The sequence below is a fragment of the Syngnathus scovelli genome, chromosome 7 (genome assembly GCF_024217435.2).
Source record: "Syngnathus scovelli strain Florida chromosome 7, RoL_Ssco_1.2, whole genome shotgun sequence".
Taxonomy (NCBI): Eukaryota; Metazoa; Chordata; class Actinopteri; order Syngnathiformes; family Syngnathidae; genus Syngnathus; species Syngnathus scovelli.
In genome coordinates this window covers 1,630,009-1,650,369 of record NC_090853.1, presented here as the reverse complement: position 1 = coordinate 1,650,369, position 20,361 = coordinate 1,630,009, and the positions used below count along the sequence as shown (strand labels likewise).

The window sequence follows — 20,361 nt, the reverse complement described above, 5'->3', positions numbered from 1 at the left end:
TCAGCTTATTATTCAAATAGAGTTCAAGTGTGTGTGCGTCCTCCTTGTTTATATCCAGCTCGTGTTTGCTCGAGATGTTTTTTCCTGCGCCGTCGTCAACGTGAACTTTGTGTACTCGCCATCGTGTAGTGATAGCGTTCAATTCACAGTGAAGGACAAAACCTGATAAACTAGAGACATGTTGGGTTTGGAGAAAGTACAACAACAAGCAGATTGTGCAAGTGTAGGAATCTGGACATCCCCCTCCCTCCCTCCCCCTGGGTGACACTTGCCCTTCCCACCTCCCCGGTTACAAAACAGCGCTCTGGACAGGAGGTCACTCGTTCCCGTTTGCCGACATTCTTCGTTCTCGTCCAGCATCTGCAGCACGACATGATTTTGTGGGTCCTCTTGGTCGCGGTCGCACTCGGCGGTGGCATAGGTGGAAGCCCCGCTGTGACCGTCCCCACTGATGTCGCGTCAGAGAATTCAAAGAAGGTGAGAGGAATGCCGCCATGCTTAATTATCATCAGGATCAATGTAGTATTTAATTAAAATAACAAAAAAACAAAAAAAAAAAGTTCAGTGTTTACATAATTTGTTGCAGTCATGACATTAAAGTCATTCTGTACATAGTACAAAAAAAAAGTCAAGACATTAAAAATATTCAGCTTTTTTTTTTTCTTCTTAATCCTTCATTTAAATATTTAATATCATACAGTTGTCTAAGTTTATATACCCTGGCAGGATTTATGAACTATTGCCATTTTTCCAAAAAGGAAAAAGGTTTTGTGGGTGGTCGCCTCTTAAGGTTTTTCCGCAATGCAGGGAGAGTGATGTAAAATATAACTAAAAGGTTGGAGTCCACATAATTGAATTTAAAAAACTCTACCGTGATGAAAAATCAGCTCTTCCACTTCTTCTTAGTAGGTAACTGGCCCGTAGCCTCCAAGTACTTGTGGATGAGTTCTTCCTGCGTGCCTGGGAGACACGGCTGATATCTGCTGTAGTCCATGGTGTACTCGCCCTTTCCCTGATAGCGACAACAGAGACATTGTGTTAACAAAATCTGGATCATTTTAAATGCTTATATTATTAACCTTTTCTGCCGGTTAGATTGGTACAAAACCCCTGAGGTGGTATGGAAGGAAAAAAAACATTGCATTCCCTCACATTTAAGACGGGACGCAACTTTTTTTTTTTTTCTTCTATGTCACCTAGCCGCTCTGTTGACTGGCCACCAGGGGGCAGCATAGTACAGACAAACGTTTCCATACGCAACTCGTCCGTGCGTCTCTTAAATCTGCACCCCTCAATTCATATAATAGAATTGATTTATTAAAATATACCAGACAAAGAGTAATTTAGACAAGACAAATTTACTTACTTCGGTGCAAGAGCGTAGCTCTGTAGCGTAGCCAAACATGTCGTTAAGTGGAATCTGCCAAAAGGGAAACACAAACAGTTCAATCCAATAATATGAGAACAAGAAGCGTTCCCGTGCTATCTGACAATCTCGACTCACATCGGCGTACAGCGTGAAGTATCCATCCGATGCATCCTGGCCCGTAATGATGCCGTGGCGACGGTTCACGCCGGCGATAACCACGCCCTGAAACTCCTGAGGCGCCACGATTTCCGCCGACATGATGGGCTCCAAGATGGTGGCGTTGGCCTTCTCCATAGCTGTGGAGAACCACATGGGTGCGACAAACGTGAGGCTGGCTACCGTTTGGATGAAATTGAAATTGACCTTCACCTTGCTTGAGAGCGCCCTCTCCTGCGCGGATGAAGGAGATTTCGTTGGAGTCCACCATGTGATGCGCTCCGTCCTCCAAGACGAATCGCACACCGGAGATCTTGTGGCCACTCAGGGGTCCCTTCTCGCAGGCCTCCCTGAACCCCTGCAAAATGATGTTGGGGGTAAGACGACAAGACTAGCGAAGCGAGAGAAGCTAGCGCAAACCTTTTCGACAGCAGGCACCAGCTGCTTTGGAACGTTGGTTCCTACAGTCTGGTCTTCAAACTCCAACTTGGTGTAATGTTCCGTCTCCAGAGGTTCGAGGACGCCGATAACTTTTCCGTACTGACCAGAACCTCCCGTCTGCTTCTTGTGAGTGAAGTCGAACCTACAGAGAGAGTCAAGATGATTGACTTTTAGATTCAAGCAAAACAAGAGCTCTGTCTCTTTAAAAGAGGGCGGTTTTCTTCCCAAACAGGAAGTAAGAGGCAAGTCTTCCACTTTCATGACAACCGCACGAGACTGAACAAGAACAGAAGACTCAAGCGAGAAGCTTATTTAAAATAACAACTTTTTACTTTGTTCGAGATTCTTACTGGCTAATTTGTGTTGAAGTTCACGGCCTCCATTTTTTTTAGCAGATCCACCTTATCTAAACAAACTAGCCCTGCCCCGGTTACACCTGCAGCACACAAAGTCCAAGTTCATTTCTCCTCTACTTTCTCGGTACAGCCAATTGTGGTGGTTGATGTCGAGGAGGAAATCGAGGTGGTGATGGAGACCGGAGAGCTAAATCCGAATCACTACCCTGCTCAGAGGGCAGCCAAGGTGGTCCAGCATTATCTGAATACCCAACACGGTTCACCGTACAAAGTCTTTGGACTAGGGAAGGTCTTCAAGGCCTATGCGGAGGTAAGTTAATTCGATAGTCACATGGATGTGTGTGTCTTTGGCCTAAAGTGATGTATTTTTCCGTTTAGGATGTGCCTGGCTCTGGGAGAAAGTACCAGCTGGAGCTCTCCGTGGACGAAATGGTTCATAAAGTAAGCCATGTTTACATTTAACACTTGAAACAACATGTGGTGCCTGAGAATGTTACTACCCGATAACAACGATAGGGGTCGCTGTTTCGAAAATGTATTGCGTAATGGTTGTGTCAAAATCTACTTTTTGACTTCTCCGTTCTGCAGCAGGTCAAAATAAAAACCTCGGCGGAGGTCATCTTCCCTCGAGAGCAGACCCACCCTCCGCTGCAAGTGCATGTTCCATCAGATGATGACTTCTTGAAAATCAACACCAGCGTTCAAGAGGAGGCCTTTTACCAGCAATACAAAACGAATCAAAGCCTATTTGCACAAAATCTACCTGGTAGGTGAAGCCTCTAAAACCCATGGCGGGAAAAAAATAATAATATTTGTTTGTAATATATTAAACTTATTTTTCATCATTCTCTCAGACAGTTACGGTCACATTGAGCCGGAGCACGTGCCTTTCTGGCACCTTGGCATTGTGGTGTCCAGCTTTGTCATGCTCAACCAATCCACTGAAGAGACTTTGTACAACATGGCTCAAGTAGCCAACGTCACGCAGATTGTGAGCCATTCTCTTTCGGACAAAAGAGGTGCGCTGGTTTGCCTGACTAATCTTATTCGTTCGATTGCAGGCGAGTGACGAAGACCTGCTGAAGTTTGAATATGACGTCCTGTTGCATGACATGGTGTCACAGGTAAGGATAGCACGCTGTTTTGGTTAGCAACAGAGTCCTAATGGGAATATTTCACGTTTTTGTATGACAGGATATCATTGCGTGGAAGGTGCTTACCACCTGGTCTCCACCAGAGGGCGTTAAAATACTGACGATGGAGAAGAGAGACTACGTTGTAAACGACCTAAAAACTACACTGTTATAAATGGAACATGAGGCTGCTAAGCCACATGAACAAAACAGTATATTAAAAAAAAAAAAAAAAAGCATTTACACAGACTTTGTTGACTCCTTATTTGGGTGTGAGTGTCGGGGCTCAGCACTTACGGTACGGCGTTCGTGATGGTCTCTCTGAAAGCCACTTTGGGTTTCCCCATCACACAGGGGCAGTTGTACTCCCTCTCCATCCTCTGGAAGGAGAATTCAAGACTTCAAATACTTTCCTCCTCCCACACCCTTTTGTCATCCTCGGAATAAAGTAGTGCTTTGGCACCATCTTATGTCCAAGTAAATACTGAACTGTACCTGGGAGTAAATCTCTAAGTGCAGTTCCCCCATCCCTGAAATGATGGTCTCTTTGCTCTCGGTGTCGAAGTGAACCCGGAAGGTGGGATCTTCCCGGGTGAAGCGGTTGATGCCTTTAGAGAATTTATCCAGGTCGTTCTGCTCCGAAAAAGACAAAGGCGAGGTAAGAGGTGATTCCTCACAGGGTGGTGACTCGAATGTATTCAACTGACCTTGTTGGATGGCTTGATGGACATGGAAATGACAGCATCTGGGATGTGAATAGATTCCTGTAGACAAGAAGGTGACGAGGTGGGTCTGGAACGTTCCCCTGGGGTTCCCCCGGATCGACAACACTCACCATAGAGAAGTTATCGTTAGTTCTGGTTGTGAACGTGTCTCCGCTCGCGCAGTCAATGCCAAACAGGGCACAGATATCGCCCGCGTAGACCTCGTCTACATCCTGGAGAAGAGTAAAAAATATATATATATTTTCAGTTTCTGATTTATTGCTACACTTGTTTGAGCTCGACATTTGTTATTCCATGTTTTCTACAAGTTAGCCTTGTTAGCCTGTCTATGGTGTTTTCCATTGAGTGTTAGCATTAAGCTAGCAGGCTTTCATTGTACCATTGTTTTTGTTTGTAGCGACGCAAGCTAACAACGAATGTCTGTCACCTCCATCTGGTCGGCGTGCAAGCGCACCAGCCTCTGTACGCGCACCCTCTTGCTGGTGCGCGTGTTGTAGATGTACTCGCCCTTCTTCAGGCAACCCTGGTACACCCGCATGTACGTCAGCTGGCCAAAGCGACCTGCCTGCTCGCGGACATTGAGACAATAATGTTAAGAGAGACGATACACGAAGGGAAGCTGAAGTTAAGCGCTCACCTCCAGTTTGAACGCCAGACTGACAAAAGGATGTGTCGAGTCTCTTGTCGGGTCCATTTGGATCTTGGACGTCTCGCTTGACTCTCTGCAACGTCAAAAATAGTAGAGTGAGAAAATATGCATCAATGGCTGCCTGCCTCACAGATGCGTCCTCGCTTACTCATCGTTGAAGATGGCGTAGTTTTTGACCTCGGTGGGGTTGGGAAGATAATCGAGCACGGCGTCCAGCAGGGGCTGAACGCCTTTGTTCTTCAACGCCGTGCCCACTAAAACTGGCGTGAAGAGACGCTGCACTGTGGCCCTGCGTAGGGCAGCCTGGAATGTTTACCATGTTAGCATTAGCAGGGGTTAGGCTAACCCTAAAACGATTTCACAATGGATTTCACATTTTACATAGCAGACATTACCAACCTTCAGGTCGTCATTCGTCGGAACCTTTTCCTCCAGGAACATCTCTCCTAAGACTTCATCGGCGTTGGCGACGCATTCCACCAGCTCCTGCCTGCGGTCCGCGGCCTCCGCGCGGTACTCTGCTGGGATGTCATCGTAACGTATGACTTGACTGCAATTATGGAGAACATGAAAATAATTTTAATCTCATCGTCTTGTTGGATGGCAGACATTCCATTCTGCGTTGATTTTTATCACTCAGACATGCTGCTTTTTTTTTTTTTTTTTTAGAAAAAATACATGTCTCTCAGATAATGAAGCATCTTTTACCCGAAGGGTCCTTCAAAATAAATGCTTCTCTCCTCGACAAGGTCAATGATGCCTTTGACGTTGCCCTCCAGGCCCATGGGGATGTTCACAAAGGCAGCATTGTGGTTCAGTTTGCTCCTAGAGATGATTCCAAAATGTTACAAGTTCCATTCCAAGTCTGAGTGTTGCGACATCACCTTAGCTGCTGCACGGCTCTGCCGGGGTTGGCGCCCATGCGGTCCAGCTTGTTGATGAAAGTGAGGAAGGGCACGCCATAACGCTTCATCTGCCGGTTCACCGTCATGGTTTGACACTGGACTCCGCCCACGGCGCACAGAACTAACACAGCCCCGTCGAGCACACGCAAAGCTCGTTCCACTTCGATGGTGAAGTCCACGTGACCTGGATGACAAATTATGGACGTGTCAGGGACATTTTGAGATAATTGTGTTTTTTTTATGTGAATTGGTAACATATAATTTGTTATACAATACAACAATAAGTTTCTTATGGAATTGTACGCTTTTATCTGAACATTATTTAGATTAATTACAATTAACTAGCTAATTGCTATTTGCTAATAGCTATTGAGCTTGCTTATTTTGCCCAGCTTGTGTACCTGGTGTGTCAATAATGTTAATATTGTGGTTCTTCCACATAGTATAGGTTGCTGCTGACTGGATGGTGATGCCCCTCTGCCTCTCAAGTTCCATGGAGTCCATGGTGGCCCCAACGCCATCTTTCCCCTTCACCTAACGCAGAGCAAAAACACGGAGAATACTTTAATCGTAACTTAACTCAAATTGCAATGAGTTTAACGCATGTGTTGCAAACCTCGTGGATCTCCGCTATTCTCCCCGTGTAGTACAGCACGCGTTCGGTAAGGGTGGTCTTCCCCGAGTCGATGTGCGCGGAGATGCCAATATTACGGATTCTCTCGTTGGGGACGAAGCCTGACGAGCATGACCGGCAGCTGTTGATGAGGACCTGGAGCAATGACACAGGGGACATTAAACCCCACCATGATGGAATTTGTCCACTTAGCGGTTGGCGCTAAATCGTGTTACCTTCTTGAGAGTTACACCCCCCGGAGCGAGTGCGTGCGTTTTTGTTAAACACACGGCCGTTTGAAGAAGTCTCATCGTGGCAAGATGATCGTTTTCTTGCCTTTGCTTAACTCCTCGAGCTAAGCAAGCAACCCGGTGAATGTCACGCCGGTTGTGAAACGAAACTTCCGGGTTCTACGGAAAGCGAGATGTACCAAAAGTACAAAAAGAAAAATGAAAAATCGTCGTTTAAGTTATATTTTATCTTAATTACACCAGTAAATATAAAATTTTATAATTATGAACTAAAATAAAATATATTGTGTAAATAATTTGCTACTTATCTCTGAAGTATAATACAATCGTATCATTTAAAAATAAATGCTAAATTGTACTATATTCAACTCACTCGTGAGTAATAACTTACATTTAGTGTCGAAACTATTTTTATTACACGTTTTTAACGTAGCTTGCACATTTTAATATACAAACAACACGTGAGCCTTCATAAAGCAACGCACTTTAAATCACGTGACCAGAAATGTAACCCTTTTGCTTGTTTTGACGTTTAGTTGCCGCGTTTAACTTTCAAAATATCTCAAAGCGTCCTGTAATTTCGTAGTTTACACGTTAAGGTTATTAATTGTATGTTTTACTTTTTGCATTAGACCAAGCAGACTTAAACCGAAGCAATTTTAACCACAAAAAGTGAATTAGTGTGTTAACGTAGAACAGGCGTTTCCTCTTTGGCATAAACCGCATCCTGACATTCGAGGACAAAAGACGTGCGCGCTGCAACGTCTTACACATGCTTAAAAAACGCCATCGGGCGACTTTTTAAAGCTGCCAATTTTAACGCGAGAAAAACATCTCAGGTAAGTGTCGTCATTTAATTTTCTCATACACGCGTTATTCTTTGGGTTGCTTCTTGTGCGTCAAAGTATTTTGGATTGTCATGAAAGTTGGATACTGTGTGATTTAAAACATCAAAATTGTTCAAATATATACATACAGGTGCACCTTAATATCTTGCAATATTGTTGAGAAATGCATTTCTGTAGTTTGATTCCAAAAGTGAAACATTCAGCACACGGAAAATACTTTACAAAAGGGCAAGTCCAACCCTAATTGCTTGAATACTTTCAATTCTTTATGTACAGGACTGAGAATGACTTGTCTACCTTATTTTTTAACATGAATCACAAATTTACCAGAATTACTTCCTAATATAATGAACAAGTTGCAAAATTGTAAATAAGTACACTTGGATAATTTGACCTAAATAGCACTTCTCCAAGAGATGACGCACACTGTGCTTCACATCGTGAGTCATAAACATTTTACAGTTTATACAAAACGACAAATCAAAACCATCAAGTTCAACTGGAATCTCTGCCTAAACAAATGTGTTTTCAACTTCTATGAGCTGAAATAGAAGTGGATTCCACAATTGGGGAACGCCTCCATCGCCTTTCCAATGTTGTTTGAGGGACTCTCAGTAATATGCAAATTAATAAATTTTAAAAAATTCACCATCAGCTCCTCTGCTGTGTTTTACACCAAAATGTCAATTAGTAGATGAGAGAAAGAAACTTACGAGTTTGAAGTGAGTGAACATGACATCACTGACATTCGCTATACAGTAAATATATATTGGCTATATTATATATTTATTTCTTCAAGTGCCAACATAATGACCAACATTAATATGCGCTAGCATAGTTGGCCTAATTCATGAAAAACAAGACAGGAATTGTATTCCTAGAAAGTTCTTTAATATTATTGTACTTCACTGTAATATTATGCACGGTTTGAACTTAAGTATAGGAAAATAAAAATGTAGTCATGATCGTAATAGATAAATACGACTGTACTTGGGCATTGTTTTTTTTCCCCGGACTGTGATAGCATCGTTCTCTAGATGATGATAAGGTCTCACATTTTTCCCCTCCCCAAAAGTGTTCAGGCATGAACCGTCACACTCTATTTATATATCTAAAAAAAATATATCCTTCAAAATTCCAACTTCCTCTAAAGATTGTGTCACTTGACCGAGTGATTGTGCACCATTTAGGACCCATCCCTCTTCATTAGCCAACTCATCATGAGTCATTTTTGTGGAGTATATTCGATCTTGATGTCCTAAGAATGAGCAAGCACACTTGCCTATATATGTTTCATTCTCAGTGAGCTGTTGTTTCCATTGTTATCGTTCCTGTCTTGTCTCGCTTCCGCTGTGAGAACATTCCTTCCTGAGTGCAGAGCGATTGCTGCATCATAGTGAACAACAGAGAAGCGAGCCCACGAATCCTAGAAGTCTTCCGGAATGGCTTTCAAATTGACCCAGTGCAGCTTCCATACGTGTTGAGTTCAAGCTGTGCTGTATCGCTTCCTATTTTTATTCCGTCATAAGGAATAGTAGTAGGAAAAGGCTTTCATTTTTCTTCCTCATTCTTGTATGGCCTTAAGACTTTGTGATACTTTTTACACCCTGTAGGTGTGTCTTAGTTCATTTTCAATTCTTGCCCTAATTAACTTGACTATGGGTGCCATAGAATTTAGCAACTGTCATTGTATTCTCTCATCAAACTGACAAACAGTTGTTTATCCAGTTCCCTTTGAAAGAGGAATGTGTTTGCTCACCAATTATTGCTGCTCCAGAAGTCTTTTGTGACTTGCAGACATGCATATCAGGCGTGATTAATACGTATTTTCTTTCATCTGACGTCATGTAAACCAAAAGTAGTGTAATTAGTTTGTGATTTCTAATTTTTTTTAAATATTCCTTAGCGAGTTGTAGTGGTTGGATTTGAAAATGCAATCTGGCGTTAACTGCTGAGCGGGGGTACATTGTGGACTGGTCCATAACAAGACACATAAAGACATGCTTTAGCATTTTAATGAACAAGAATAAGTATAGGGAATGAGTTGAAAATCTTGACATGCTGTGCCACTCCAGTCATGTAGGGGGCAGTAATGCTCATTATAAAAATCACTTAAAACAGCAACCACACTTCTTATTTGCCTTAATATTTTTTTTTGTGACTTTAGAGCTTATTCAATTGTGCTACCTTTTAGCACAAGCCCCAAAGTGCACAAAGTTGTTTTATATTTATTTTTTATTATTTTTTAAAGTGTGTTACTCAGGGTCTCTGTAGTGTTGTGTAAAAGAATCACTGCCCATCTACAGTCCTGCACTTTAGTTTGTAAACCATTTTTGTTTAACACTTACGTTTTCCTATATTTAAATGCATTATTAATGTTCAAATACAATAATAGTAAATGTATTTTTAAGGAATCTGATACTGGGTATGCCTGAATTCTGATAAACACATTAGACTATCTTATTCAAAGTTAGTCATGAATGATGATGCTTGGAAAAGTTAAATATTTTTTAAAATGGTATTCAGTTTTCTTTTTTTTTATGCCCGTCATTGCAGTGAACAAGAGTCTCCGTGTTCACACAGATGCAAACTGTCCACTTAAGCAAGACAACTGAAGCAAAGGAAGGAACAATGTAAGATTTTCCAGCACCGGACAGTATGACTAATGATTCGGTGTGTATGCTTTTAAGAGTCATGCTGAATTAGTTTTTTTTTTTTTTTTTTTTTAAACATAATCATACTTAACAGCCAAAGGGCGTGTCTCTGGAGTTGTTCACTTGTACGGCGAGCGAGATGGGCCAAGCTCGCTCCGTTCCCTCATATTCAACCGCCGCCACCACGACCACCCCAGACAGCGCAGCATGGAAAGCAAGCGAGGCGGCCCAACGTCCCGATACTCGTAGACTAAATATCAAGAAAAAGAGTCATACTGTCCGGATAAACGGGAATCCGATGAAAAAACAAGCGTTGTCGTGCTTGGGAAGGCGAAAGCGAGACTCCAGCCCGACGCAACCGGAGCCAAGCTGCGGAAACGAAGCGGTGGAGTCAGCCGCCCGTCAAGAACGTCGAGAGGGAAAGTTACCCAGGGACGAGGCCGTATCGGCGGTCGAGGAGCAGCGAATCCCCGCCGCTGCATTGTTGGAGACGCCGACGCCTACCCGAGATGTGAGCGCGGAGACGGCGGTTGTTTTAACCGAGAAGCCACTCGCAGGGAGGCGGAGCGCTGAAGTCAGTGCTTCGGACTGCGTCGAGACGAGCGCCGCGCAGGAGGACAATGCCTCGGACCCCCCTGCGGGGGCCATGGAGTATCAGCCACGGGGGGAAAACAGCCATGATCGTGTAATGGCACCATTGGGAGAGTTGTGCCCCGATGAGTCGGACTCTAAGCGGACTTTAACAAGCTCACAGTCTGGTGATTGTGATAATCAAGTGGATGATTCGACTACAGTGACCAAAAGTGATTTAATTATCGTCCCCTGTCCGCTCGAAGACACCAATTGTGACTCTGACAAGCCCCCCCGGACTCTTTCTTATCGCGGCCCCATACCGAAACTCATCATCACCCGGGACCCCAGTCCGACTCGATCTGAGGAGTCGCCAAATCGGCTGAGCCTCCGCACCGAGCCCAGCGCCGGGTGGGACTCGGAGCTACACCCAGACGACGAGTCTCCGTGCTCGGACAGCGGCTGCGGGGGGTCCCCAGCACTGATGCGCTCTCCCAGGAAGCTGTCCAACTCATCTTCTCTCTGCCCGTCGTCCGCTTCGTCTTTTGAGGAATCCGAGGACGACTACACGGGCAGCGACATCGAGGCCAGTTTGTCCCCGACTATGAGCCTCTGCAGCCCGGAGGATGGCCCGTCGGTGAGTGCCGTCTCAGCTTTTACAATGTTGGTTTCTGCTAGTGTAAAGTCGATTATTTTCTTTCTGATATATTTGTATTGCACGTTTTTCTTTCATTGAAACATATGGTGTAGCACGGCGGGGTAGTGGTTCATATATCTGACTCAAAACTCTGAGGATTTGGGTTTAAATGTCTGCTCAAGTTTTATCTTTAAAGAGACAAAATAGTCAAGAGGTGTGGATTTTATAGACTGAATGAGCAAGCAATAGTTCAAGTTTTAAGCCTGCAGTACAGTGTTCAGATTCAAACTGAATCAATAGGCCTGCTTAATTCGATTTGAACTGAAGATGAGGAAGGGCTCTCTTATCGTCCAGATCTTCCCATGACCAAGATGGCATAACTACTTCCATACACGTTTAACTCGTTTTGTAACCTACTTTGTCAAATCATCTCTGTTCTTGTTGTTCACTTTTGTTTTTCAAAGCGACCACAACGTGCCGTTCACCTACGCAAAAGCATCAGTTGCTTGTTCAAAAGGAAGATACCGTTCTTGTGTATTTTTCTCCTGAGTTTGGACGCCGAGCAGCATTAAGTAGAAATTCTTGCAATGGCATTTCACTGTAAAAAAAAAAAAACAGAAACTAGATTCCTCTAAGAGGCAGCTTTTCAATGAATCCACCTTGTTTTAAGGAATTAACTCTTGTCCGCCTTTCCTGCAATTAATAAGCTATTATGCTATTTACCATTAATTACATTACTTCGGAACTGTACACCCTTCTGTGGAATTTTACTTTCGGCTTTTGCAGACAGAAAGCGAAACAAGTATGAGTCTGTCAATATAAGGTTCAAATGAGCCTCATTTACGGTCAGGCGGCGGGGTCAGCCAAAACTATCGGTTTTAATCACTTGCAAAACTTTCAATGGCACCTAGACGCGGGTTTCTTTAAGAGCTTGCTGATTTATTGTCTCGGTTTTCCTTCGAGGAATGTTTACTTTGACAGGTCGTTGTGTGTTTACATACTTGCGGGTTAGTTTGCGTATCACAGTCGACTATAAAGCGACGACGGACGAGCCCACGCATCGATGATGTCGTTGGCATCTTTATCAAGCCAACGTTTACAACAACTAATAAACGTCCTTGTGCATTTGGTTTAGCAACACTCTGTGGCTGCAGCCAAAGAGTGGACGCTGTCATTTACTGGCGATTTCATCCATACACAGGAAATGAGCAACCTGAGCACACTTGAGCTGTTGTAATAAACAGGATGACGTGTTCTCGTAAGTTTCTGATAAGAGCCTGGGCTCTAATAGGCACATTGGGTCCATCGACTTCAAAAAGTTGCGTCAAACTAGTTGGTAAGATTGACAGAACTTGCTCACGCAAGCAGAGACGGACACACGCCGTCGACGTGATGCTGCGTCGTGCTTTGAGTTGAGCGTGTGTGTCATGGAAAATTGAATTGAAGGCAAAGCCGGTTGCTAGGCAACGTCTTTGCCATATATGGTACTTTTTTTTCCCCCCTCATGTCTTGACACAAGAATGTTGCGTGTCGGCGCGAAATGTAAGCTGAGATAAGATGACAAAACACTGAAACGTAAAATGTGTACATTTGCAACGCTTCCCTTTTTTTTTTTATACTTTACAGTCACACTTGGTTTCTGTGGTTATGCAAAGTCAGCATTCCCACAGGCTTTATTGAAGTAAATAAATAAAAAGCGTGAGGCAACAAAGCTGACATACATCTACTTTATGTCAGTGACAGGAAACACCCCTGTCTGGAGCGGTAAACATACTACATCACTATGACATGTTACAATCGTGGCTGTAACTCCAAATCTCGTGGTTTTGAAGATGATGAAATGTTCCTAATGTCATCGGATTCAAATCCTCCCACTAGTTAAACTCCGAGTACTGAGTAACTTCTCTAAAACGTCGGCGGGCGGCAGGAACGAGTGGAACTTTGGTGTCAGTCTAGAAGGCAAGTGTTATTTTCGATCCAATTAAATTTAATATACTCGAAAGATTTTTTTTTTACCTGCAATACGCTTTTTGTCGCGGTCAGGGTTTTATTTGTAATTTTTTAATTTTATCCAATAGTTTAATATTGTTATATTCAGACTCGGCCTTTGAGCGCTCTCGTGTCGCAAAACTGCCATAAACAGGTGTGAAGCGTCGTAAAACACCTCGGACAATGTGGGGCAACGGGATGTGGTTTTGATATAAAACACTTTGCGTGCTGTGCAAACGGTTACCAAGCGCGTGCAGCCTCCTCCGCCGCTTTCTCCGGCAACAGTCGTCTGACAGGTTCCGCGTACGAGCACATCTTTCCATCACCGGAGGGTGCGTTACATTCACGTCTGTCAACCTCCGCTCACCGGAGGCTCAGCCTTTGCACGGTTTACACACCGCTGTGGAATTCGCCACAGTGGGAGGGAATGGTGCTTCGGCTCTTCATCATGTGACTGCGTGGAGGGGGGAATTAGGGGACAAAAGAAGGACGAGTTGTAAAATGAAACAAAGCGGGGCTTGGTCGACATCAGGTAAAAAAGGACAATGATAGGATGTCAAAACGGCACCGGGAGCGTTTGGAATTTCTCGCGGAGAACCCGAAGGGGCGGGGGATGGGGGGGGGGGGGGGGGGGGGCTTCGTGTGACGATTTGTCAGGAGGATTATGAAGCAAGCAACACAAGTCCGCACATGTTGACTGGGAGAAGAACAAAAAAAAAAGATTCCAAGACGAGAACGAGCCACACAGCAGATTCAGTCACCGACGGTGACGTTTTGATCGTGCTTACTTCCAACACATCTCTCCATCTACTAGAATTGAGGAAATTCGACTTTTCTGTCCAAAATACTGGAAGCTACTTTTCAAAACATGCCTCACGGTCAAATGGGTTCGAGTCTCAGCTTGCATGTTCTCCCCTGTGCTTTTTGTGTGAGGGTTTGCTTCTGGTTCATCCCATATTCTAAAAAAACATGCAACTCGGCTTAATTGTCAATTCTAATGACGTCTGTGTCGTAGAACGAAACAAAGAGCAACTATCAACTTAGCCGCATCACGATGTGATGTTTTTTTTCCACCCCATCTCGAGTAGAGGGCCTCGATTGTTCTGTAGATCAAGAGTGTTGGAAATTTCAGAGTCACTCTGACACACCAGTCTCGCATGAACCACATTGTGTGTGAGCACTCTTGTAATTGGTCCTCATGAGGACATTTCCTTTTCTTGTCTTTCTCACTATCGAGAAAGAAATGCAATAAATTTGACCTGACCGAAAATCCGAATTAGTAACAAGGGCGACTTAAGCCTTTTCGCTCGCCGCTCGGTCAGAGTCAAAAGTTCAAGAGGAAATCAGACGTTTCAGCAAAACATTCCGCAAGACGTTTGACGCGCGCACGTTTCAACACCGTGACGTACTTTGTCGAGGTTAATACGACGATGCGTGTCCGCGGGTGACTCCCGAGTCACTCTCTTCCTCCACGATCGAATAGATGGTCGTTTTGGACATTTCATGACCCGTGATGACTCGGCTCTATCAATATCTGCTATAAAAAGTCTGCACACCCCTTGTTCAAATTCAATTTGTAGTGTAAAAAAACATTTTTTTTCCCAATGACATCACTGGAGATTCAACGGCGTTTCCAAAACGTTCGTTAGTGTAAGCTTTCAACCGACTGACAGAATTATTACAACTTTTGAGTGACACACGCGCTTCGAATCAAATCGAGTTTTTCTGGTAAGCAAAGGGCCGCTGTTTCCGCTCGCTGACGATATTGCCGCTTTTATTATGACAGAATTTCCACACAGCAGCTGTGGAAAGAATACGTGCGAGGAGAGCGCAGATATTGGCGGCATGTAAACACAACGGTGATAGGAGGAGCCGAGTGTCACGCCTGGAATTTGAAAATATTTCAAACATTTGAAGCTCTCTCGTGCAAAACTTTGAAATCATTCTGGTTGGATGGAACAAAATAAAAGTGATGACATACACGCTATTTGATTCGTCACACACGCAGACACTCACACGTGTGTAATCTATTGCTTGCGTCAAAGCCCCCGAGCGAACCCTGTCCTTGCTCCGCAGATAAAACAAACAGTTCCAGACAGTTGGACTCAGTTTTTACGACACACTTTAGTCAATGTTTCATGAACGGGCTTTGTCAGAACACCTCAAAGGGGGAGGATCCGACCAATGTCTACAAAGGCGTGTTTATTTTTAGCCACCGAGGGTTTCCTCTCGACAATGACGCCCTTTCTTTTTTGTATTCCAGAATAAGTCGTGGCATAAGTTGAAGACAATGGTGCACTGGTCTCCCTTCGTGGTGTCCTTCAAGAAGCGCTACCCGTGGGTGCAGCTCGCCGGCCACGCCGGTACGTAGCCATCAAACGGCGAGCTCCATCGGCCTCGCGAAACCACGCTCTTCAACCCTTTTGTTTTCATTTAGGTAACTTCCGGGCGGGCGAGAACGGTCGTCTGCTAAAGCGCTACTGCGAGTGCGAGCAGCAGTGTCTCCAGAAGCTGATGAAGGACACTCTGCAGCCGTACGTGCCGGGTTATTACGGCGTGGTGCAGCGCGACGAGCAGGACTACAACCTGATGGACGATCTGGTGGCTGATTTTGAATCGCCGTCCATCATGGACTGTAAAATGGGCAGCAGGTGAGAAGAAAACCCTTCCCTATGCAGACTTTGAAAGGTTAGTGGATTTGTTATCGGCGTCGATATGGACAAAGGCACCGTCGAACCTCAACGTTCTTGCCGTAGTTAAAGTTTAAAAATTAAACTGGGCAGGGAAAGTTGAACTTGAAACAAAATCCTTCATTCAAATATTTTTCCCGTTATTATGAAGGACCTATTTGGAGGAGGAGCTAATGAAAGCCAGAGAGCGACCCCGCTTACGCAAGGATATGTACGAGAAGATGGTGGCCGTGGACCCCGGGGCCCCCACCGAAGAGGAGAAGGCCCAGCAGGGCGTGCTCAAGCCCAGATACATGCAGTGGAGGGAGACGCTCAGCTCCACCGCCACGCTCGGCTTCCGCATCGAGGGTATCAAGGTCAGTCGGCATAACTCTCAACTGATTTGTAAATACGGGGGGGGGGGGTGTTTTCGAGCAGGGGAAAAAAATAATCTGTTCTTCTGCAGAAATCCGACGGCACCTGCAACTCCAATTTTAAGACCACCAAACTCAAAGAGGAAGTGATGCGGGCCCTGGAGGACTTTGTTGATGGAAACACTCAGACCTTGGTGGGTTTCCATTCACTGTTGCCTTCAAAGAGATTATTTTCATAATCAATTAATCTTAGAATTTTTTTGCAATTAATTGAATTAAAAAAAGTTTTGTTTTCATCCTGTATTCAAAAACCAGGACATAGATAATAATAATAAAAAATATACACGTATATTAATATTATAATATTTTATCTTTGCTTTTATTTAGAAGCTCTACCTGCAACGCTTGGAGGAGCTGCGGTCAGTCTTGGAGCAGTCGCATTTCTTCAAGACCCATGAGGTAAAAAACACACTCACTAAAATCCAAAACAGACCTCTCGGCTGAGTTTTGGTGATATTTCACCCAGTTTTTTTTTTTTTTGGGTGAAAATACAACGAAATAATTTGTCCATCTGTGATTTTGCAGGTGGTGGGCAGCTCTCTACTGTTTGTCCACGACGCCTCGGGGAAGGCCCGCGTGTGGATGATCGATTTTGGCAAGACGGTACCGCTGCCCGCACACAGAACCTTGGACCACCGGACCCCCTGGGTGGAAGGCAACCAGGAGGACGGCTACATGTGGGGGCTGGACAACCTCATCGAGATTTTCACCTCCATGCTGCCGCAGGGATCCTGAGCCGCTCAAGACTTGACAAAACCGGAACAAGTGGACAATGCGGACTCGTTCCACGGAAACAAGATAGGACTTGTTCTTTGTGGTCGCAACATCACAGCCTTCCTGGGAGCCTCCTTTTGGGGTTTGCAAACAAACACTCAGCAACACTAAAACGTTGGTTATTCAACCACGTCAACGCCAAGTGTAAATATAAATGTATTTAATTTTTTTTCTCTTTTTTCTGGGCTTTATGTAACCCGCTTAACTTTTGTACAAATTCTGTGCCTACCTTTTATAAAAGAAAGGACATTCTTGCTATTTTTCTTCACCCTGAAGCTTCGTTATAGAACAACGACTAACACGAGTCGCCCCTTCCCCTTCCCTTCATGGATCAAAATACAATTTTTGTTTTGGAACTTGCTGCACTATGCATCCTCAAGAAAGCCATCGATCAAAACGAACCGTGCCTCTTTTTAAGATGGGAAGCAGCGTTGCGGTTGGGCTCTTCAAAATTGATCTGCTTTATACTTTTACAGTAACGTTGGAGCCATACAAAAAAAAAAAATCAAAGAACATTTAAAACTGGAATAATCTGAGTTAAGTGATCACGTTTCTGATTTTTTTTTTTTTTTTAACCATCTTGTATCCTGATCTGCAAACCGAACTGGAAAACAGCAATAACTTTATGCACCATTAGAAAATATTGACATGCCATAGTAAATGATCTTGATTGTGTTGATCACACACAGGAAATCAGAGTCATCTCTGAAAAGTCAACATCGACTTGTTTACAGAGTGTTCTACTACTTCCATGCAAGTATACCAGCTAACAGATTTTTTTTTTTTTTTGCCCCCTTCTCCTAACTGGGTGCTTTTGGATTGGGAGGAACCGGAATATTATAATATTTGTAAGCACAAGTGTATTTTAAAGTGGAGAAAGTGCAACAACAGGTTACATTTGATATGGAATCTTCTTTTGCTTCTTTGCCATGAAGGCAACAGATTGCAATAAAACTGGAAATAAGACTTTTTTTTTTTTATTTGATTGTTTTTGACTCACTTAAGTGCTGTAACAACACAAACTGTCACTGTTTGCGTGCTTCCCCATCAAGTTCTCTCCTTTTATGCAGTAAAACAGCCTCGCCGGCTAACCCGCCTTCAACTCCGCCCATGGGAAGCACATAATGTGTCCCGTCGTTGCGTGTCTCCGGGGCCATTTCCATGAGCTGCTTGTTGCTACGTGCAATGCTGTCCAAACTCCACAGCTGGTAGCGCAGACTTTTCCCCTGCTTGGCTAAAATGTAGACCTCTCGAATATGTGAGCTGTCCAAAGACGAAGAGTGTCCACGCAGGTGAATCCACGGCAGAGTCGAGTCAGGCTGGCTTGGCTCTGTGCTCACGTAACCCTGGTCCATGCCCAGGAGAACACCTGCGAGGGAATAGCGGGTCAACTATATGGCGATTTAATCATTTGGCGTTTGTGTCTGACCTGAAGCCACGGCCCAGTGCGCCCTGTGGCCTTCACGCTCGCAAGGCTCATGGTTGTAGTCGTCGTCGTACCTGGACGTCCAGTGTCAAGGTATTATTGCTAGCTAGCTCGAGTGAGGATCCAGAGAAACTCTCATAAGAACTAATCAAAAAGTCGAGATCCAGGTCATCCTACGACCTTAATTAGCTCTATAGGGGGGGAGGGGGGATACGGGAAGAGAACAGGCTGTCCGCTCCACAAGTGTGCGACAACCCTGGTGGCGTTGTCGTGTACCAAACCACCCGACAGCGCCTCGGCCTTGCAGCCGCACACCTCCTCAGCCAGCAACGCCATGTCCCGAACTGACACAGAAAAGATGAGTTGTGAGTGGCATGACGGTTTTAGGAGTGTGTTTGACAGCATGTTGTACGTGCGAGAGTCACACCAGTGATATGGCGCCCTGCCAAACACACCTTCACTCCCTTCCTTTTGGTTACCTGAGAACATTTCGCCTTGTGCTGTGAAGCCTCGCTTGAGCGCAGTCCCAAACAAGGTGTGCATGTCAACAGGCGGCCCCAGCAGGTGAGCAGCCATCCACAAGGCCACCAGGCCGCACCTGTAAGTCAAACAGAAAAACACAATTGGCATTGCCGTCACACCCTGGTAAACAAAGTACAGTACGCTCGATAATGACATCAACGTGAACGTATTTTCAAATACTTTCCAGCATTCCATAAAAGCGCTATCAGTCAAAAGAAAAGCATGACAGGACTTGATAAGCATTCCGCACTTACTGTGGGCCATCTTGGATAAGCGAAGGCACGTACTTGTTTACCAGAGTCCAGTGGAGATTTCTGCTGAAACTGGAACATACGACAAAATGAAAATTCAACTTTCGATTCAGCGACTTTAAGGCTGCCGATTTTCTTGCAAAATGATAATTTTGCGGTTGTGTATGCTTCTGATGCCTTGAGCAGATGTCATAACAATAGAAGAACTTTTATTATTATTGTCAGTCACCTGCTCGCCCTCTGACTGATGACTAGGAGAGGCTCCGTGTAGTCTCCTTCCACTGGGCTTCTGCTGACTGCTATCGTCTGATAAAACTTCTTTTTGCTACTTAAATCATGGAGTGCTGCAGGAGGAGGTGGTGGCGGAGGAGGCGGAGGAAAAGAGGGCAGGGGACTCCCCGACATTTTCCCAGAAGTCCTGTCAAGGATGATTATATTGTGACAGAAGTAAAAAAACACTTCTTTATTCTGTGACTGACTGCCAATAAGTGAGACAAAACACAAGTGATCAAAGCAACAAAGACAATATGATGCAAAAAACAACAACATAAAAGATACGTATAACCTCGTTCCTAACTGTAGGTCCACCACGATATTGCATTTGTATGCACTGTAGTATACAAAAATATCATACCCAACTTACTGCAACAAATAGCCTGCTACGTGCTAACTGCTAACTAGCCGTATTAATAATATGTTAACAAACATGACCTACAAACATAATTCGCATTGTTCTGTTGCACATATTGATTATTAATTTGGATTAAACTCACTTTCGGAGTAGCCTAGCTGGCTAGAGAAGACCGGCCGGTGTTTACTACCATATTTGGCAACTTACAACATTCTTCTTCGTGTATTCGGTGGGTTGGATTGTCAAAAATGCACTTTGTCACCCCCTGTAGGAAATCAGTATATTAGTATTAATGATTTTATTATTTACAGAACACTGGCGTTTCTACGAACGCATTTTAAACAATATGAAGCAACTA

At 44.2% G+C, this 20,361-nt stretch overlaps 4 protein-coding genes across 7 annotated transcripts; 2 read left to right on the top strand and 2 right to left on the bottom strand.

Annotated features, from left to right (window-relative positions):
* The first annotated feature begins 296 nt into the window (after positions 1–296).
* Positions 297–3,704, top strand: lxn (latexin). Of its 2 annotated transcripts, none has more exons than XM_049726483.2 (7): positions 297–474; positions 2,453–2,632; positions 2,701–2,763; positions 2,911–3,088; positions 3,177–3,313; positions 3,384–3,446; positions 3,517–3,704. In XM_049726483.2, the coding sequence occupies exons 1-7, from the start codon at positions 373–375 to the stop codon at positions 3,628–3,630; spliced, it is 837 nt and encodes a 278-aa protein (XP_049582440.1). In that variant the 5' UTR covers positions 297–372; the 3' UTR covers positions 3,631–3,704. The 2 variants fall into 2 exon arrangements, with proteins under 2 accessions (XP_049582440.1, XP_049582438.1); XM_049726481.2 differs by having other exon boundaries at positions 298–477.
* gfm1 (G elongation factor, mitochondrial 1) lies at positions 499–6,757 on the bottom strand. The gene is made up of 18 exons (XM_049726460.1): positions 6,584–6,757; positions 6,351–6,503; positions 6,136–6,268; positions 5,714–5,918; positions 5,538–5,654; positions 5,229–5,379; positions 4,978–5,132; positions 4,818–4,902; positions 4,608–4,745; positions 4,291–4,392; positions 4,163–4,219; positions 3,951–4,088; positions 3,753–3,835; positions 1,946–2,108; positions 1,739–1,883; positions 1,505–1,665; positions 1,367–1,420; positions 499–1,012 (listed from the first exon to the last, which is right to left on the bottom strand). The coding sequence occupies exons 1-18, from the start codon at positions 6,656–6,658 to the stop codon at positions 884–886; spliced, it is 2,244 nt and encodes a 747-aa protein (XP_049582417.1). The 5' UTR covers positions 6,659–6,757; the 3' UTR covers positions 499–883.
* Positions 6,758–7,098: 341 nt separating this feature from the next.
* Positions 7,099–18,139, top strand: itpkcb (inositol-trisphosphate 3-kinase Cb). Of its 2 annotated transcripts, XM_049726466.2 has the most exons (9): positions 7,099–7,437; positions 10,003–10,079; positions 10,195–11,307; positions 15,560–15,659; positions 15,734–15,947; positions 16,138–16,342; positions 16,432–16,533; positions 16,727–16,798; positions 16,925–18,139. In XM_049726466.2, exons 3-9 carry the CDS (start codon positions 10,240–10,242, stop codon positions 17,132–17,134), a joined length of 1,971 nt encoding a protein of 656 aa, XP_049582423.1. In that variant the 5' UTR covers positions 7,099–7,437; positions 10,003–10,079; positions 10,195–10,239; the 3' UTR covers positions 17,135–18,139. The 2 variants fall into 2 exon arrangements, with proteins under 2 accessions (XP_049582423.1, XP_049582425.1); XM_049726468.2 differs by having other exon boundaries at positions 7,100–7,437; positions 10,030–11,307.
* Positions 17,724–20,305, bottom strand: actmap (actin maturation protease). Of its 2 annotated transcripts, none has more exons than XM_049726479.1 (7): positions 20,146–20,305; positions 19,602–19,790; positions 19,376–19,444; positions 19,079–19,197; positions 18,814–18,943; positions 18,603–18,673; positions 17,724–18,542 (listed from the first exon to the last, which is right to left on the bottom strand). In XM_049726479.1, the coding sequence occupies exons 2-7, from the start codon at positions 19,775–19,777 to the stop codon at positions 18,199–18,201; spliced, it is 909 nt and encodes a 302-aa protein (XP_049582436.1). In that variant the 5' UTR covers positions 19,778–19,790; positions 20,146–20,305; the 3' UTR covers positions 17,724–18,198. The 2 variants fall into 2 exon arrangements, with proteins under 2 accessions (XP_049582436.1, XP_049582437.1); XM_049726480.1 differs by having other exon boundaries at positions 19,409–19,444.
* Positions 20,306–20,361: the final 56 nt, after the last annotated feature.

What these genes read in the sequence shown, in the direction of transcription:
- lxn (XM_049726481.2), top strand. Translation starts at nt 373, where the DNA reads ATGATTTTGTGGGTCCTCTTGGTCGCGGTCGCACTCGGCGGTGGCATA. An exon ending in TCTTCAAGGCCTATGCGGAG is followed by an intron (nt 2,633 to 2,700) that starts GTAAGTTAATTC and finishes TTTTCCGTTTAG; the next exon opens with GATGTGCCTGGCTCTGGGAG. An exon ending in TAGCCAACGTCACGCAGATT is followed by an intron (nt 3,314 to 3,383) that starts GTGAGCCATTCT and finishes GTTCGATTGCAG; the next exon opens with GCGAGTGACGAAGACCTGCT.
- actmap (XM_049726479.1), bottom strand. Translation starts at nt 19,777, where the DNA reads ATGTCGGGGAGTCCCCTGCCCTCTTTTCCTCCGCCTCCTCCGCCACCA. An exon ending in ATCAGTCAGAGGGCGAGCAG is followed by an intron (nt 19,445 to 19,601) that starts GTGACTGACAAT and finishes CGTATGTTCCAG; the next exon opens with TTTCAGCAGAAATCTCCACT. An exon ending in GGACAGCCTGTTCTCTTCCC is followed by an intron (nt 18,674 to 18,813) that starts GTATCCCCCCTC and finishes CTGGACGTCCAG; the next exon opens with GTACGACGACGACTACAACC.
- itpkcb (XM_049726466.2), top strand. Translation starts at nt 10,240, where the DNA reads ATGGGCCAAGCTCGCTCCGTTCCCTCATATTCAACCGCCGCCACCACG. An exon ending in GACTGTAAAATGGGCAGCAG is followed by an intron (nt 15,948 to 16,137) that starts GTGAGAAGAAAA and finishes GTTATTATGAAG; the next exon opens with GACCTATTTGGAGGAGGAGC. An exon ending in ATTTCTTCAAGACCCATGAG is followed by an intron (nt 16,799 to 16,924) that starts GTAAAAAACACA and finishes GTGATTTTGCAG; the next exon opens with GTGGTGGGCAGCTCTCTACT.
- gfm1 (XM_049726460.1), bottom strand. Translation starts at nt 6,658, where the DNA reads ATGAGACTTCTTCAAACGGCCGTGTGTTTAACAAAAACGCACGCACTC. An exon ending in GAATAGCGGAGATCCACGAG is followed by an intron (nt 6,269 to 6,350) that starts GTTTGCAACACA and finishes GCTCTGCGTTAG; the next exon opens with GTGAAGGGGAAAGATGGCGT. An exon ending in TACGCCATCTTCAACGATGA is followed by an intron (nt 4,903 to 4,977) that starts GTAAGCGAGGAC and finishes TTGACGTTGCAG; the next exon opens with AGAGTCAAGCGAGACGTCCA.